We start from the raw sequence: 16,571 nt of genomic DNA, 5'->3' as shown, positions 1-16,571 counted from the left end.
AGAGTGGCATCATGAGCACTAGAAGTATCCTCACTGCCCCAAAATGGAATTCCTTGCTAGGTTAAACATGACTACCACATGGAGGCAGCATTAAACTGACCTCGTTGATGGCTGTCTAAATAATGCAAGCTGCTTGTGTGTACAGGGGCTTGACCCTCTGGACTGGCAAAAGCCCTTTTATGCCTTGAAAGCTGAACTGTTCCGACTGCAAGGCAGCCAAAAGAGGCTCAAAGATGACAGCTGTTGAGTGTAACACCACACCTGTAAGGAATTTCATACTTAAGGCTGACCGGAACCAGATGCCTTCAATTTCTGACAGCTTTGCTCTCCAAACTAATATTCTCCTGCCATTAATTTGATTGGTTTTTAAAAGTGACAAATACAATAATAATTAAACAAACAATAACATAAGCAAAGAACAAATAACACTGTCCGACGCTGTCAAGGACCAAGCTAAGCCACCCTACAGTCTGATGGCTCCAGCTGATGGGCTCAGTGTGTCACTGCTAAGCAGCAGCCGGGAAAGGGTGGGTGATTTGCTGCTTTGGCCCCAATTATTAATTATTCTTAATTACCCACCCTAAGGTCCCAGGGCAGGTTACAACAAAGATGCCCCCCCAGCCTTGCCCTCCTATCTGAAGGCTGGCTGCTCACCACACTTCCCAGAGGGCTGCACACGGAAAGTGTCAAAATACTGAAGCCTGCCAATAACTTTGATGGGACTTACTTTGTTACAACTGACTTGATCTGCTCCCGGGCAATCCCAACGTAATGGTCAATCTGAGTCTAGGAACAAAAAAACAAAAGTTATTAGAAGAGGCGTATGGGAACCAACTTGCACAAGACCACTGTGAATTTCTAACGAGGGCTGCCATGTGCAACTGTGCTCTTACACAAAGGGCATCACACACCCACACCCACCAGCATAACTTCTCTCTCTCTCTCTCTTCCTTTGGATAGGTAAGCTGCACCTGCCCAGATGCTGCTAGAACAGCCTTTGCCAACCTGGTGTCCTCCAGATGTTGGAACTACAACTCCCATCAGCCAGCTCCCAGTATGGCCTGTTGTGCAAAACATATTAAAGGCACCAGGTTGGCAGAGGCTCTGCTAGATTATACTGGATATAGTGCATAATTGTAATTGTGTGCGCTGAAAGGACGTTTTCTCTTATGGAAAACACTCGGGTCTTTTTATATAAATAGTACAGTATACAGAATAAATTATGTTCATGCCTGCTCTGTGGAAAGTCCCTGACCAAAGAAACATGGCACCAAAATAGATATCATCCCGCATCCTGTTCCACACTGCCTACCCCCCCACCCCCTGCCACAAGTCCAGCAGCCCGCTGTGGTCCAGACAACACAAGCTAACATTCCAGGTTACCCACCTTGTATTTCTCATAAACGACAGGGACGCTGAAAACCAGCAACTCCGCTGAAATGACACAAAGGCAAGCCACAGGTCACCAAGGAAGCCAAGGTAGGTCACAAAACTGGGGCAGGCTGATCAGATGGGCTGCATAGTGCAAGGGCAGCCATGATGGAATCTGGAGGTTTCACTCTCTGAGTTTTGCTGTGCCTGTGACCCTGGCTGACCTGGGCCTTAAAAATGGGACAGCGCATGAGTGACCAAGAACAATTGCAGCTCAGTGGTGGAGGAGCATCTGTTCTGTTTGCAGAAGTTGCCAGGTTCCATCTCTGGCATCTCCAGGTAGGGCTGGGAAAGAAAGACCCTGCCTGAGACCCTGGAGAGCCACTGCCAGCCAGACAATATTGAGCTAGTTGGGCCAAGGGTCTGACTCAGTTCACAGCACCTTCTTATGTTATTCCTATGAGACATGCCTGTTCCTCAAGACACAGGCAGCCTTTGAGATATGTATTAATTAGGTGGAATTATGGAACGCTCTGCCACAAGATACCACATTTTTCGCTCCATAAGACGCACTTTTTCCCTCCTAAAAAGTAAGGGGAAATGTCTGTGCGTCTTATGGAGCAATTTTATTTATTATTTTTAAATTTTCTGTTGCATGAGATTTTTCAACTGTTCTTATATGTTCTTTCAATGCTGAAGTCGGTTTTGTTCTGTAAGCTCCAGTTTTTTTTGCAATTCATGTTTTTCTCTTTTCACCATAATCTTCATTTTTTGCAATGCAAGAATTCAATATTATTAAACACCTAGCCAAAGTAGTACAATATGATTATAAATGTAAGTGACTTATATAGCATTGAAAATGACATGTATATCTATGTAGTACAGTTGAAGGTATGCAAAAAAAAAAAAGTATTCCCTTGGGATACAGTATATACAAGCTGCTGTTATTCAGGTAAGAATTTGCACTTGTATTTGAGGAGGGTGTGATTCAGAATCCCCCCCCCCCTGTTTTCCTGCTGTAAAAACTAGGTGTGTCTTATGGAGCGAAAAATATGGTATGTCGATAGCCAGTGACAGACCTCTCCTCCCCTCTGTGAATTTGTCCAATCCTCTTTTAGAGCCAAGTTAAGACTCTTTATCAGTCACAACCAGAGGGAATCTGCCAAGAAGACCAGTTGCTGGTGGGCAAATGGGAGGATATTGGCCTTCACACCCTGCCCCTGGGCTCCCTGGAAGGACCTTGCTGTTTGCTGTATGAAACAAGATCCTGGATTAGCTGGACCTTGAGTATGACTCCACAGGGGAAATGCTTTAAGATTTCCCTGGTCAAATGTAACTGCAGATTGGTGAGGGGCCAGGCTGCCGATGCCACGGCATCTATCATTACTGCGTCTTACCAAGGATAAGGAGGGTGATCCCGTTGAAGATGGCACCAACGTACGTCATCAGCCACATGACAACTGCCAGCTGCAGGCAAAAACAGGATGGCACACTGTTAGCAAAAACCCTAGGCTGATGCATTGCATCAGTAAGCCCACGCTGGAGCAGAGGATCCTGTGAAGTTGTCCAAAACTCTTTGACCTCTTTGACCTCCCTGGACCAGCCTGCTTGCTGCAGTGCCCCATTTATCAGGACAGTTGCAGAAACTTGATTTAGATGGCTGTGCCAACCTGGATTTCAGTGGTCATTCCCACAATGACCCCCCCTCGCTGCCCCTTAGCCTTTATCCCCATTCAAAGTGAAGCATTTGCTTATGCCAATACCTTGTTACCCACCCCTCTCTCATTTCACCCTACTCGTTCACTGGCAGGGGGAGTTTCTACCATTTCCTGAGCCTAGAAAAGGACAGGAACTCTTCCAAATTTGACACTGACCTCAGATTAACTACAAAAGCGGAATTCAGTCTCGCTGCGTCCCAGTGTGTCCTGACTCAGCGTGGCATTGCTACCCATCTCTGGGCTCATGGTGAGACATTCCTGCTTTAAGTCTCAGGGAAAACAAGCACACGCCCTTCCTCTTCAGCTCAAAGCAACAGGCGCACCCAATGACACAGTGGTAGGAGCTGTCCTCTGCTTGAGGCCCCTGCTCTGTAGCCAGTGTTAGAAACTCAAATATATAAGCTAAGTGCCCAATAGTTCCTTAAACCAAGGTTAGTTACCAAAACAGAATGTCTAGTTGCCATTTTTGAGCAAGATAGCTCTAAAGTCTTATTTTTCAAATGATGGACCGACTGTGATTGATTCTCAGTAAAACACCTGGCTAGTTCAGATGACAGCCTTGGTTAAGAACTATGAGAAGTTAAAAGAAGAAAAGTCACTTGATCCAGGGACAGTCCACATATCTATTGGCCTGTTCCAACCTTTTTTTCTTAATGGTGACTGCTCCTGTTCTGGCTGCACAGAAAAAGCATTTGGATTCCCGAAGTTCATTCAGATTGTGCAGATAAAATATAACTGATAGAATTCCACAGGATGGGGTATTAGTGTGTGGAAACACTCCAGATCCTAAAGATCCGCAGGCATGCGCTTCCAGATGGTGGGTGCCCAGGAATCTTCACTTGGTCACGAGTGGTTGAAAGCCAGGTGCAAAATGTACCTGGCTAATTTCAAGCACTGTCTATAACATACTTAGTATACTCCACTTGCCCCTCCACTGACCTTCAGCGAATCCACCAAGTCTTCTACCAGGAAGAGGCGCATGATGAGTTTCAGGGCGTGGTTGATGTGTCCCATAGCATCGCTGACGTATTTGTTGAAAGCCTCAGAGGAGAGCGCAACGTCGACATCCAGGTAGGCTCTGGGAGGGGGAAAAGGGCAGAAAGCCACATTGTGGGTAAAACTGAAGCACCAGATACCAACAAACACTTCTGCACTGCCTGCCAGTCATGTTATGTAGAGTAGGCGGATTTTTTTATTAAACTCCATCATGGCTGTTGGGCTGATGCTGTTTCTCCAGGAGGCCAAATAGGGAACACGGCAGGGTCCTCTCTACCCTCCGGCAGCAAATGAAGGTCTGCCCTCCCAGCAGCAGCAAAGGACTGAGCCTGCCCTTTGATGACTGATGACTGAAGGAGGGAAATGGTTCACCAACAACTAGACTTCTCCAGTGGGCACTCCATACTTATGCGGCACCATCAACGATGAGCCAATTTTAAATTAACAAGAGTGAGTCCTTAAGAAGAGCCCTGATGGACCTACTCTGCCAATTTGAAAGCAGCTCATCACTGCTGGCACTTCATCAGTATACTAGAGGACAAACAAAGGATTCATTTTCAACTACGTGGCAAAAGTGTATTTCTATGGAGACGATATTGCTCAAATGCTTCCTGTGAAACACACGACTATTTGGACTTTTCAGCATCAAGTGAGAATATCGTATGACAACACCTTGATATTTATAAACAATATCTTTTTTTTTAATGGACATGCTATTTATCCCCTCAGTACCAATAATAATCATTTCCCCCCGGGATTCTGAATGCAACAACTGGAATGTGTATTTCATTTTAATGCAATTGTATAGTTTCCTCTTCATTTTTCATTTTAATATATTGTTGAATTATAAGTCTTTGATTAAGCAAAGGGAAAAATAATCTATTTTTAAAAAGGAACCCAGCTAGATCAGAGGATCGTCAAAGTCCTGCAAACTGCTCCCAACAGTGGCTAGAGCCAGGTGCAGAGGGACTGCAGCTCAGTGACAAGAGCATACACAGGAAAGGTCAGAGCGCGGGAGAATATCCCTAGCATCACAGGACAGGGCTAACTGGGCAGGGAAAGACTCCTGTCTAGAACTGTGGAGAGTGACTAACTGTGGAGAGTGGTTTAAGGCAGCTTCCCCTGTTCCGTTGGGTAGTTTCCCGCCTTGCAAGCAGACTCGCCCAGTTAGGGCTGGGGGAGACCCACATCTGAAAGCCTGGGGAGCCCTTGCCAGTCAGCAGAGGCAATGCTGAGCTTTCGATGTACCTTCCTAAGGTCCAAGGTTCGATTCCCAGCATTTCTGGTTAAAACGATTGGGGACTTTGCAAAGCTGCTGCCGGCTGGAGTAGATGACACTACAGGTGAAATTCGGAAAATTAGAATATCGTTGAAAAGTGCATTTATTTCAGTAATGCAACTTAAAAGGTCAAACCAATAAATGAGATAGATGCATGACATGCAAAGCAAGATATGTCAAGCCTTTATTTGTTGTAATTTTAATTATTTGTCATTAGGCGGGTCAATTATAAATGGAATGTAAATAGGAACCGCTACAGCGGGAAGGTAAACGGCGTTTCCATGTGCTGCTCTGGTTTGCCAGAAGCGGCTTTGTCATGCTGGCCACATGACCTGGAAGCTATACGCCAGCTCCCTCGGCCAATAATGCGAGATGAGCGCGCAACCCCAGAGTCGGTCACGACTGGACCTAATGGTCAGGGGTCCCTTTACCTTTACCTTTTAATAGCAATTTTATTTTTATATTATTGTAATTGTATTATTGTTTTATTACTGTGGAATTTCCAAAAGAAAGCATTTGTAAAAATTAAAAAATAATAAGTTGCATTACTGAAATAAATGCACTTTTTGACGATATTCTAATTTTCTGAGTTTCACCTGTATATAGTCACTGCTTCTGAACCTGGAGGCTCCATTTAGCTCTCACAATTGATGGCTACCCACAGAATTCTCCCCCTCCATGCAATTGCCTATGCTTCTTTGCATCCAATCCATTTACTACCCAATATCATGGTCCTGTGTTCACGCAGGCCTTCAAAAGAGAAAGCCCATTTTTCAGAAAGGATAAGGGAGAATTGAAATCTACTTGGCCTAAAGGGAACCTGGTGAGAACAGCAATGAACTCTTCTGGTCCCGAGCCAAGCCCACTCACTTGAATGGATGCCCATCTTCAGACTTCTGCACAGCCTGAATGACGGACTTGTAGACCCGGAAGCTGATGGTGATGGAGAGGAGTGCCAGGATGAGGTACGAGATGACGCTGATAACGCTGAAAGCAGCCAGGGAGAGCAGCAAGATCAGCGTAGTGCTGAAGACAACGCCCGTCTTCTTCACATCCCGCCAGAAGACCAGATCGCGCACTGCCAAAGAGAGAAATGAGCACAAGAGGTCAATGGAGAGGGTCGGAAACTGCTGCAAGAAGAGCATCCAGGCCATGCAATTCTAAAGGCAATAACCAAGGACCTTCTCTGCATCCTCCCAGCAGCCAAGGCATCCATGAAGCCTCTCGGGCCCCTGCTCCCCTCACTCCCCCTGGGTCATGAGATGGTGAGGATGGTTATCTTTTTCTCCCTTAGAGCATAGAGCTGGAGGAGAAAGTTGGAAGAGTGACACTCTCTCACTTCCTGTTTCAGCTCTACGGTTTTTCAAGGCTCAGATTTATTCTACTGGGTACAACTTCTACCCAGATAATAAATAATAATAAATAATAATAATAATAATAATATTTATACCCCGTCCATCTGGCTGGGTTCCCCAGCCACTATGGGCGGCTTCCAACAGAATATTAAAATACAATAATCTATTAAACATTAAAAGCTTCCCTAAACAGGGCTGCCTTCAGATGTCTTCTAAAAGTCTGGTAGTTGTTTTTCTCTTTGACATTTGGTGGGAGGGCATTCCACAGGGCGGGTGCCCCTACCGATAAGGCCCTCTGCCTGGTTCCCTGTAACTTGGCTTCTCGCAGTGAGGGAACCACCAGAAGGCCCTCGGCACTGGACCTCAGGCAGAACGATGGGGGTGGAGATGCTCCTACAGGTATACTGGACCGAGGCCATTTAGGGCTTTAAGGGTCAGCACCAACACTTTAAATTGTGCTCGGAAACGTGCTCTCACACACATGTGTTTTCTCTCCCAGGGCTGATCTAAAAGATGGGGAAAGAATTGTCCGGAGGGGTGGTACCCGTGGCACTTGCTAAAAAATCCAAATATGCCCACAGGGCCTAAAAAGGCTGGCAACCCCTGAACAAAGAGATGGCAAGTGGCTAACATGAGAGGGCTTGGGTGATCATGGCACCACTGCTGTGGAATGCAGTTCTGAAAAAGGCCTGTTTGGCCCCATTCCTGCTACCCTTGGGCTGCTTTGCATCTTCTGTAAAAGGATACTGTGGGCCAAATGAACAGTTATTTATAACCTGGCTGTTTCTGAAAGGTTCTCATATACTTTAATTTATTGCAGCAAAACAAAACCAGATTTAGTAGGCACCTTGAGGATCTTTTCAAAAAGACAAAAGTGGGATATAAATTTGTTTTGTAAATATAAATGCAATCTGCAGACACATGAAGCTCTTGCAATCCTGTATGTCTACTCGGAGGCAAGCACCATCACCATCAAATTCAATGGGATGTACTCCCGCGTAGCTTTGTATGTAGGCTTGCAACCTGTGCACAGTCTTACCTGGAGGCAAGTCCCTTTGAACTCGGTGGGGATGGTGCTTACTCCTAAGTAGACACACCTAGGACTGCAATCTTAAACCATCTCAATTGCTTGCTTAAAAAGGGCCAACATGGTGGATTTTTTGAACTAAGCCTAAGGGCCATCACCGAAAAATATGGTTCAGTGGTGGCCTCCATAGTGTGGGGGACTGCCAATAGATTTTCTTCCCTAGACCTTTAAGGAATGGAGCAGAGCCACTGACAATGGTTTTTAAAATGGTAACTTGGTTTCAGCTAGTTGGACCGGGGGTGGGGGTGGGGGTGGGGGGGAGACAATACTGAATGTAAGAAACCACCCACTACATTATTTGTGTTAGCATTTGTTGGCCTGCATGGCAGACCTGCAGTACTATTTTATATGCTAAGTGAGGCTTAATGCATTGAAGCAGTCATCTATAACTGATAAAAATAGGTGTACCATATATTCCGGTGTATAAGACAACTGGGCGCATAAGACGGCTCCCAACTTTTCCAGTTAAAATATAGAGTTTGGGATATACTCACCGTATAAGAAATACGACCCGGTGTGTAAGACGGCCCCCAACTTTTGAGAAGATTTTCCTGGGTTAAAAAGTAGTCTTATACGCAGGAATATACAGTACATATATTTTAAACCCCCTCCCCCAAAAATTCTACAAGCGTACACCACTTTTCTGCATGGCTTCAAAATTCCTGAGTATTTTCTGTTTCTACCAAAGCTCTTTTAAATACAAATCTTCTTTCTGTATACACCAGAAGGGGCCAAACATTCAGCCCTTCCCCTGCTCTAGATCATGGAACCACAGCTTTGCAGAGTTGGAAGGGACCACGAGGGTCATCTAGTCCAGCCCCCTGCAATGCAGGAATTTTTCACCCAAAAGGGGCTCAAAACTACAACCCCGAGATTAAGAGTCTCATGTTCTACTGACCGAGCTCAGTCTTGTCCAAAGCTCAGCCAAAACGATATATTTATTTTATTTACAAATTTATAATCTGCACTTTCATTAAAAAAAAATACAGCAAGGCACAGTACTTATATATAAGGCTAAAATCAAAAAATGTAAAAGAGAAGTTTTCATATAAGGCTAAAATCAAAAATGTAAAAGAGAAGTTTTCAAAAGATGTCTGAGGGAATGATGCTCCCTGCTGAACTTCTACTGGCAGGGAGTTCCATAGGGCAGCCTGGCCTGACACACTAAGATTCAGCCCCTAGGGAAGGCCAACCAACCCTCAGTGGTGTGGGAAAATCACCAGAAGTGCCCCCATCAGAGGAGCTCAGCAACTGTGATGGAGCATTAGGAATCAAGCCATCCTTAAGGAACTTTGGGCACAAATCATTTAGGGCTTGGTGCATTAACACAAAAGTACCTTGCAGGTAGTCTGGCAAGGCGAAGTCACAGACTGGCTCCCTGCCACAACTTATCTGGGATTAACCCCCTCCTTGTTCCTACAGGATGTTTCCCAAAAGGAAGTGCTGTTGAGAGCTTAGTTTCCAAAGAATGACAGCCTGGCTGGGGAGCCTCCAGATGTCGCTGAACTCCAATTCCCATCAGCCCCCAGCCAGTCAAGGATGACGGGAGCTGTAGTCCAACACAGCCTCCCCACCTAGGCTCTACAGTATTTTGACGCCCTGCCTTTCGAATCAGTTGGATGTTGCAGCGAAACCAAACCATCTTTTGGAAACGGATGCTCAGGTTCGATTGCTGCTGGTAGGATGAAGGAATCCAGTTCAGGAATTAGGCACAACAATCTTGTGGGACGTGCCAGGTGTGAAAATAAGACGCTCACCCACCCAGGCAGACAGACGCCTGCATCAAAGGTGGTGGAGATGGTTCCCCCACTGTGCGGTTCTGGCCTGTGACACCCAGCCACCTCTAGGAAAGGGGCACTGTTGCCCCACACTGTGAGGACAAGCCCCTAGTCTTTGGATCTGCAGCAAATGGCTTTAGGCCAGCCCCCTGCTGTTTATTCTACAAGAGAGAGGAGGGAGGGTGATGGGGGCTGAGGGAAAGAGAGGCCGGGGCTGCAAGCCAGCGTTCCCCTCCTGATAGGCTGGCTGCAGGCCACACCGCTGAGCTCAAGATGAAAGCCTGGCTCCCAGTCCCAGTCCAGGAGAGGATAAAGGAAGGTGGCTTTGCCTCAGACAAGACATTGCGCTCAGCTGCTATCAGAATCTGTAATCAATAAGCACCCCCCCAAAAAAAAATATATACTTGCATGTCAGGTTTGTGGGTGGATTAGTAACTTTGGGAGAGAAGCCAGCACATCCAGTTCCTGCCCTGGACCTTCCCATTGCAGCCTCAGGAAGACCAAAAGAGAGAGCAGGTAACTGGTTCAGGGCAGGACCCCAATGCTTCTGAGGGGGCAGGAGCAGAGGAGGGAGACTGGCTGCCCGCCTCCCAGCAAAAGCTCTTTCTGCTGCAACAGCTTGGCCAAGTTCCTTGCCCATCTCCCGCACTCTTCCCCCCCCCCCCGCCTCCACTGCATTAGCTGTCAAAACAGGCAGAAGTAGGAGGAGGTTGCAGGACAGAAAGAGGACAAAGGAATAGATCACGGGTCGCTTGCCCACAGCAAGGGCATGAAGGCAAAACAACAACAGCAGCCCGCACATACACACAGCACAAGAGAGATGCTGGAAGTGTGGGTTGCTACAGCATCAACGCAGACATCTTGGGGATGTATTCTGCAAATGCATCAAGAAGGGGAGGTGCATGGGGTGGGTGGGGTGGGGGTGGTGCTGGGGAGATGATGGATGAACAATCACAGCATCAAATGAGGCAGGAATGGAAGAGCGAAAAAGAAAAATGCCTGTCAGCGTCTCTCCCATTTCGCGGCTCTCTTGCTCGTGTTTACTAGTCTGCTGCAAGGGGCTGCTGGGAAGTCTTAAAGCTCTGCTCTCCACCCTCTGGGGCATTTAGCGTGCATTTTTCATGAGCCCGTGAAGAGCCAAGCAGGCAGCCAAACAGGGCTGTTTTGTACTGCAGCACTCTCAGAACCTTAGCACTCTTTAAAAAGAGAGAGAGAGAGAGATATGTTGCTAGCTCTCATGACTCTGAGGCAAAGTCAAGATTGGGAGCAGGGGGTGCCTAGTCAAATCTTGGGCTGGGGAGGCACAGCTCGAGGAAGGATTGCAGAAGGGCTGCAGTGCCCCAATTCTCAGAGGGGTTTTTTTTGTACTTCATGTCATGACTTCCAGAAAACAGAATTAGGCAGCCAGATCCTGCCCCCTGCATGGTAAGTGAAGTAGGCTAAAGAAGTAGCTCTCCAGCTCATCCCTGTTGTTAGGCAGGCTGCTGGCTAATCATAATAGTCCAGGAAGGCCAGTTGAGATTTTGCTAGTGGGAACCAGACAGTGGCAAGAAATGCTCTCTTCATAACAGAACTTCTGTGCTTTTTGAAATGAAGTTATCCATCAGGATTGGGGGAATGCAATAAACACTCTTTGAGCGGAAGAGGCAAGCAGAGGCGGCGTCTGCCTTGTAGATGTGCCTCTTTGCCTCTACTTGTATTATCTATTTCTTATTTAAACATGTCTATATTACTCTTGATCTAAAAAATTAACTGGGTGGTGTAAATATATGCAAAAACGAAATAAAAAGTAATGAAGTATGATATAAAAATACATAAATATCTGCCATTAAAAGCAAGGGGAAAACAACAGTCTTTAAAAGCTCGCTTAAAACCCTGAATTGACCAGTTGTGCCTTTGGAAGGGAATCCTATGGGGCAGGCGACAACTCTGAGAAGGCCCCCCACCCTGTCTTATTCATATTTGGAAATAAAGCAAATATTATGAGTCTCCAGCATTCTCTATCGTTTAAAATACATTAATCTCTGTACACCTGGAAATTGTGGTGTGGTTTGAGGTTCAATAAATTTGTATATGGCATCCTAACTCAGAAGTCCTGTACTGGTTTACAAGCAAGGGAGAAAACACAATAAAATTACAAGAACATGTTAAAAGCAGAGTTAACAATATAGTATTTCTTGGTGCTGCCATAATGCCCAAGCAAGTTAAGACACACATGGTATGACAACATGAAGCTGCCTTGTATCAAGTCAGACTGGATTGGCTAGCCTAACTCAGTACTGCTTGCTCTGACTGGCAGCAGCTCCCAAGGATTCCAGCCCCGCAACCAGGGATTCTTTCCAATGGAGACTGTCAAACCAGGACGTTATGCAGCCAAAGCGTCTTGCTATCCCCTGAACTACCCCAGGGATTGAGCCTGGGACTTTACACATGCAAAGCATGTGGCCCACCATGGGGCAAGGGCCCCTCCTAGGAGCAGCAGCACAGAGGAGGCATTTAAAACCCAGCACAACACACTCTCTGTTCAGACATGGGAGAGACACTCCCTCTTTATGGGAGATGGGCGACTGGCAACTCGCCAAAGATGAAAGTTTATAAAAAAACCCTTTTCAGGCTGCTTGCTCCTTGACCCACAGAGGAGGGGAAAATAAAAATAATGATGAGTTTTGCCTCTCATTAAACCCCCACCCCTCTGCTTGCAGTTCAGCTTGAAAATAAAAACAAAGAAAGGGAGAGAGGAAAAGCATCTGCAAAAATTGAAGCCTGCAGCCCAAACAGAGCAGAAGCCAAGAACCCCTCTGTTGTGCTTGTCTGGTATCAAGCCCATAAAAGCCATGCTGGTGAACAATGGAGAGCAGGGGAAATACAACATGCACTCCCCAGGGTTGTGATGGGCTGAGATTTCCCTCACTGGGAGGAAGTCTTCCTATCAACAACTTCTCCCCACCCACACCCATCTCCAAATGCAGAAAGATATACTCTTACAGCATCTTTTCAAACAGGCATAGAGGAAGGCCAATGCCCACCTTCCCTCCTTACTCTACCAAAAGGTGATCTAAAAGTCTTGGGGGTGTGCAAATGAATACACACATGTGAGTTCAGACACACACCTTGTAACATGAGAGTGATTCATACTGCAGAGCTATACATCCATCAGCTGCAGTGGAACACAATCTGGAATTTACCCTGCAATCCCATACAGAATCTATTCAGAAGTAAGTCCCAGCTGCCCCACTGAGGGCAACAGGGATTATTCCTAGGTAAGTGAGCATAAGATGGCAGACTCCTGCACATACAAATTTGGTTCAAGTTAGCTCACAAATTTTTCTCTCTGATTTTCAGCAAAAATTTTTTTGGGGGGGCAACATAATTTATGAACTACTTCATCCCCTCCACCAAAGTTCTTGTTCTCTCTCATATGCAGATTAATGCAGATTTAAAGCAATTGCTTCATTCCCATTACTGCTCAGCATTTTGTGGTTCTGTTTTAGGTAAGGTACCATGGTGTGGTTGTTACTGTTTTGGGTGTGGTGGGGGGTAATATTTTTTTCTACTACAATTTTGGGGAGTTAAGCAAGTCATAGAAGCACAAGGTAGCACACCTCCCCTCCCCTGAAGAAATATAGAGTTCTAACAGGGCCAATAGCACCAGGAGGGACTGGGCATCTTTTAAGTTTGCAGACCCCTCAGGTACTCCTGGAATCACATCCTTGATGAACACAGAGCAAGTTGATGACCCTACATTGCAGGGGCATGGCTGCTGTAAAACTAGGGTACCTATGGAGGGGCCCCACTGCCACACCTGTAGAGGTAAACTAATATAAAGAGTGTGTTTACCTGAAAATTCAGCCAGTAATTTTGCAATAGCGTGTGGCATAGGAGGCTCGGGAAGAGGGGCCTGGGAAGATTTGTTGGGAATGCCAAGGGCAGCAGGGGCAGAAGCCAGCTTCACGTCCACAGCTTGCTCAAGGCAGAGGGGTCTCTTCTCCAAGGCAGACTTCTGAACAGGACCTCGGGGGTCTGGGGGTACCTCACAGTACTGCCCAGGACGCCTCCCTCCGGGAAGGGAGACCTTGCTTGGTGGAAGCGGCTGCCTCTCCGTCTCAACCTTCCTGCCAACTTCTTTGAGGGCCTTGATGGTGAGGTGCTCTTGCTCAAAGTCTTGAGTCACCTTTGGCGGCTGCTGTGAATGGGGGGCTGCCACCTCGGATCTTGCTGCTTTTAGCTCTGCTTCTGAGAAGGTCTCAACAGCGTCATCCGGAGATTCACTCCCTTTGGATTTCGAGCACTCCTTCATGAAGCCCATAAAGCTCTCCCCGTTGAGGGAGTCTGGGCACACAGCCTCTTTTACATTGTCCAAGGGGAGGCGGTCCATCCGGGGCCTTGTCCCAAGTAGATCCTGCTCATAAGTGCACAATTCCTGCCCCGCTTTAGGAGGTATGCCAGGAGAGGGCTGTTTAGCAGGCAGAGGAGCAGCGACTGGGCTTCCCCCATGAACATTTGTCTTGGTCTGGATAGCTTCAAAGTCATCAATGGATCCCCAATTGCATTCTAGGGCCTTGGATGGAATTGCACCTTCTGGGCTGGGTTTACGTGGCTTGCTCCCTTTGTCGTCTATATGTACACGTGCCTTGGGAAGCGGCTTGCTGCTCTCTGCAGCAGTCTTCTTTTGGGAGGATGGAATCACAGTAGCATCTTCTATGACGGTGTCGTCGGACTCCCCAGAGCTGTCAGCGTCAGCCATTTCAGGTAGGCTGGAATTTGGCCAGCGGACATCTGCCTTGGGCTCTGCTGCAGCGGTGGAAATGACTTTCACAACAGATACCTCACGACCGACTATGGCCTGCTTCTCATCCTTCTCCACTGGAGATGGGCTGTCTTTTTGGTGAATGCTGATTTTGAGGGGCTGGTGAGGGCTGGAAGTTTTGCTCGCTTCCACCTTGCCGCCCACCGACCGGGCAGCAACACCACCTGAATCTCGGGTGGGTGACGGCAAGAAGCCCGAGCTGCCAAAGTCATCAGGCTTGTCCTCCAGATCCTTAGGAATCAAATCCCAGTTGAGCAGCTCGCTCGTGAAACTGTGCAAGTCGCGGACACATTTGGACACTTCTTCCAGTGCTGCCGTCGTGCCTGAAGACTGGCGTGAGAGGCCAGGCCCCGATGGAATTCGGCTCCCGCCCCGCGGCTTCACTCGAAACTCGCACACGCTGTCTTCTGGGATGTCCGTGAGGAGCTCCCTTTCGCTGTGCATTACCCAGTTGCTACTGATATCATTGGAGTTGCTCGTAAGGACATCTTTGAATTCCTTATCAAATTCCAGTCTGTCAGCAATGACCTCAAATGGAGACTCGGGGGAATCTTTTTCCACAACAGCCTCGCCAGCTACCACTGGGGATGTTGGGGAATGAGAGGAGGCAACTATGGGTGGAGAGTGTTCGGGTTCGTCTTTTGGGTTGGTTAGCAAAGCCAATTTGGACTCTCCATTTGAAGCCGGTTTTTTGTGCTGGTCACATTTACTCAGATCAACTTTTCCATCTAGGGCAACACCTCCCTTAAAGTCATTATGAGTCAAGGAAGAAGCTTGTACCACCGGGTCACAGATGTGAACTTTGGATTCAACAGAGAGAGACGACTCCTCTAGGCCAGTGGATCCTACAGAGACTGGCCCTGCTCCCAAACCTTCACTGGTCCCATAGATGTGGTCCTGACTTTGGCCATCTACGAATTCTTTTCCTACATCTGAGGGTGCAGATTTGCCATTTCTTTCCCTCTGGTTTCCTGAATATGCTAAAAAAGCAGCTTGAGCTCCAGCTGATCAAGAGAACACAGGGGAGGAAGGAAATTGCAACCTTGGAAGCCCAAGTTGTTGGGACACATGGAAGAAGAGACAAGGACCCATCCTGGGGCCCCCATTTTACAAACGGGATAAAAGGGAATGAGCAGCAGTCACAGATTTCACAGTCAAGCAGGCAACATGCTCTTAGAACTAGGGAGACAAGACTCCGAAACATCTGCCTTGGCAAACATGCAAGAGACTGTCACCCATAGGACTTCACAAGGGAGCTACTTCACAGGGGAATTATGATCCACAGGAACATAAAAGCCACCAACAGTTAAGTTCATAGCAGATGAAGAGCTCAGGTCTTAATAAAATAAAATAAAATAAAATAAAATAAAATAAAATAAAATAAAATAATAAAATAAAATATCTAAGTGTGCAATGGTGAGCATGCCGGGTGGATGAATAGAAGTAACCCAAATTAGTGCATGTAAACAGAATGATGCTGGTCGCTTACAGGGTGGCATGGCTGCAGGGAAACGCACCCCAGTTCTGATAAGCTGTCAATGTTTGGAGGGGCTTCTTGAGCAAAGTGTCTAGGAACTCTGAAGCTCTACAATAATGGCATGTTTTACTAGTTTGCAACAGCCTGTGCTGCTTGCACAGGATGGAGCAAAAATGCCCTTCCAACTTCTGTCACACCAAGTAATAGATAGAGCAAACTGGAGAGAGACTGTAGCTCGGCAGGAGACCACATGCTTTGCATGCAGAAAGTCTCACGATCAACCCCAGGCCTCACGTCCTGAGGGACAGCTCAGCCTGTAGAGCATGAGACTCTTAATCTCAGGGTTGTTGGGTGAAAGATTCCTGCATTACAGGGGTTTGGACTAAATGATCCTCATGGCCCCTTCCCACTCTACAAATGTATAGCTGTGATAAATGAGGCTGTACTGGGAAAGACCCCTCCATGAAACTCAGGAGTGTATTAACACCACGAGGCTAGGTGCACATAAGATCTGACTATATCCTTCCTATGGATGTTGTGTGCTCTCTCTGCCTTGACTGAGCTATCCTGTCCTTTCTAGGTGTGAGAGAGCCCTAAGATGGGTAATTCTACCAATGCTTCTGGACTGGGTTGACCCGACAGAGCAATACTGGGATCCACTCCCTAGGCTTGGGGCAATGGTTGAGAAAGGCACTGGAGGGGT

At 47.0% G+C, this 16,571-nt stretch overlaps 1 protein-coding gene across 3 annotated transcripts in view; it reads right to left on the bottom strand.

Moving 5' to 3' along the window:
• Positions 1-16,571, bottom strand: part of RTN3 (reticulon 3) — a 41,546-nt gene that overhangs the window by 2,901 nt on the left and 22,074 nt on the right. For 2 of the 3 annotated variants that reach the window (XM_035097772.3, XM_035097773.3), the window contains 5 exons: positions 6,235-6,442; positions 4,029-4,167; positions 2,769-2,838; positions 1,388-1,434; positions 728-786 (listed from right to left, as the gene is read on the bottom strand). In XM_035097772.3, coding sequence (XP_034953663.2) covers positions 728-786; positions 1,388-1,434; positions 2,769-2,838; positions 4,029-4,167; positions 6,235-6,442 — 523 coding nt within the window. Of the gene's footprint in view, positions 1-727; positions 787-1,387; positions 1,435-2,768; positions 2,839-4,028; positions 4,168-6,234; positions 6,443-13,421; positions 15,396-16,571 lie in introns of all 3 variants that reach the window. The other variant, XM_035097771.3, reaches the window with a different exon arrangement.

The sequence above is a fragment of the Zootoca vivipara genome, chromosome 16 (assembly GCF_965207765.1).
Source record: "Zootoca vivipara chromosome 16, rZooViv2.hap1.1, whole genome shotgun sequence".
In the NCBI taxonomy this organism is placed as follows: Eukaryota; Metazoa; Chordata; class Lepidosauria; order Squamata; family Lacertidae; genus Zootoca; species Zootoca vivipara.
Note: the sequence above shows the minus strand (reverse complement) of the source record. Positions and strands in the feature narration are given on the sequence as shown.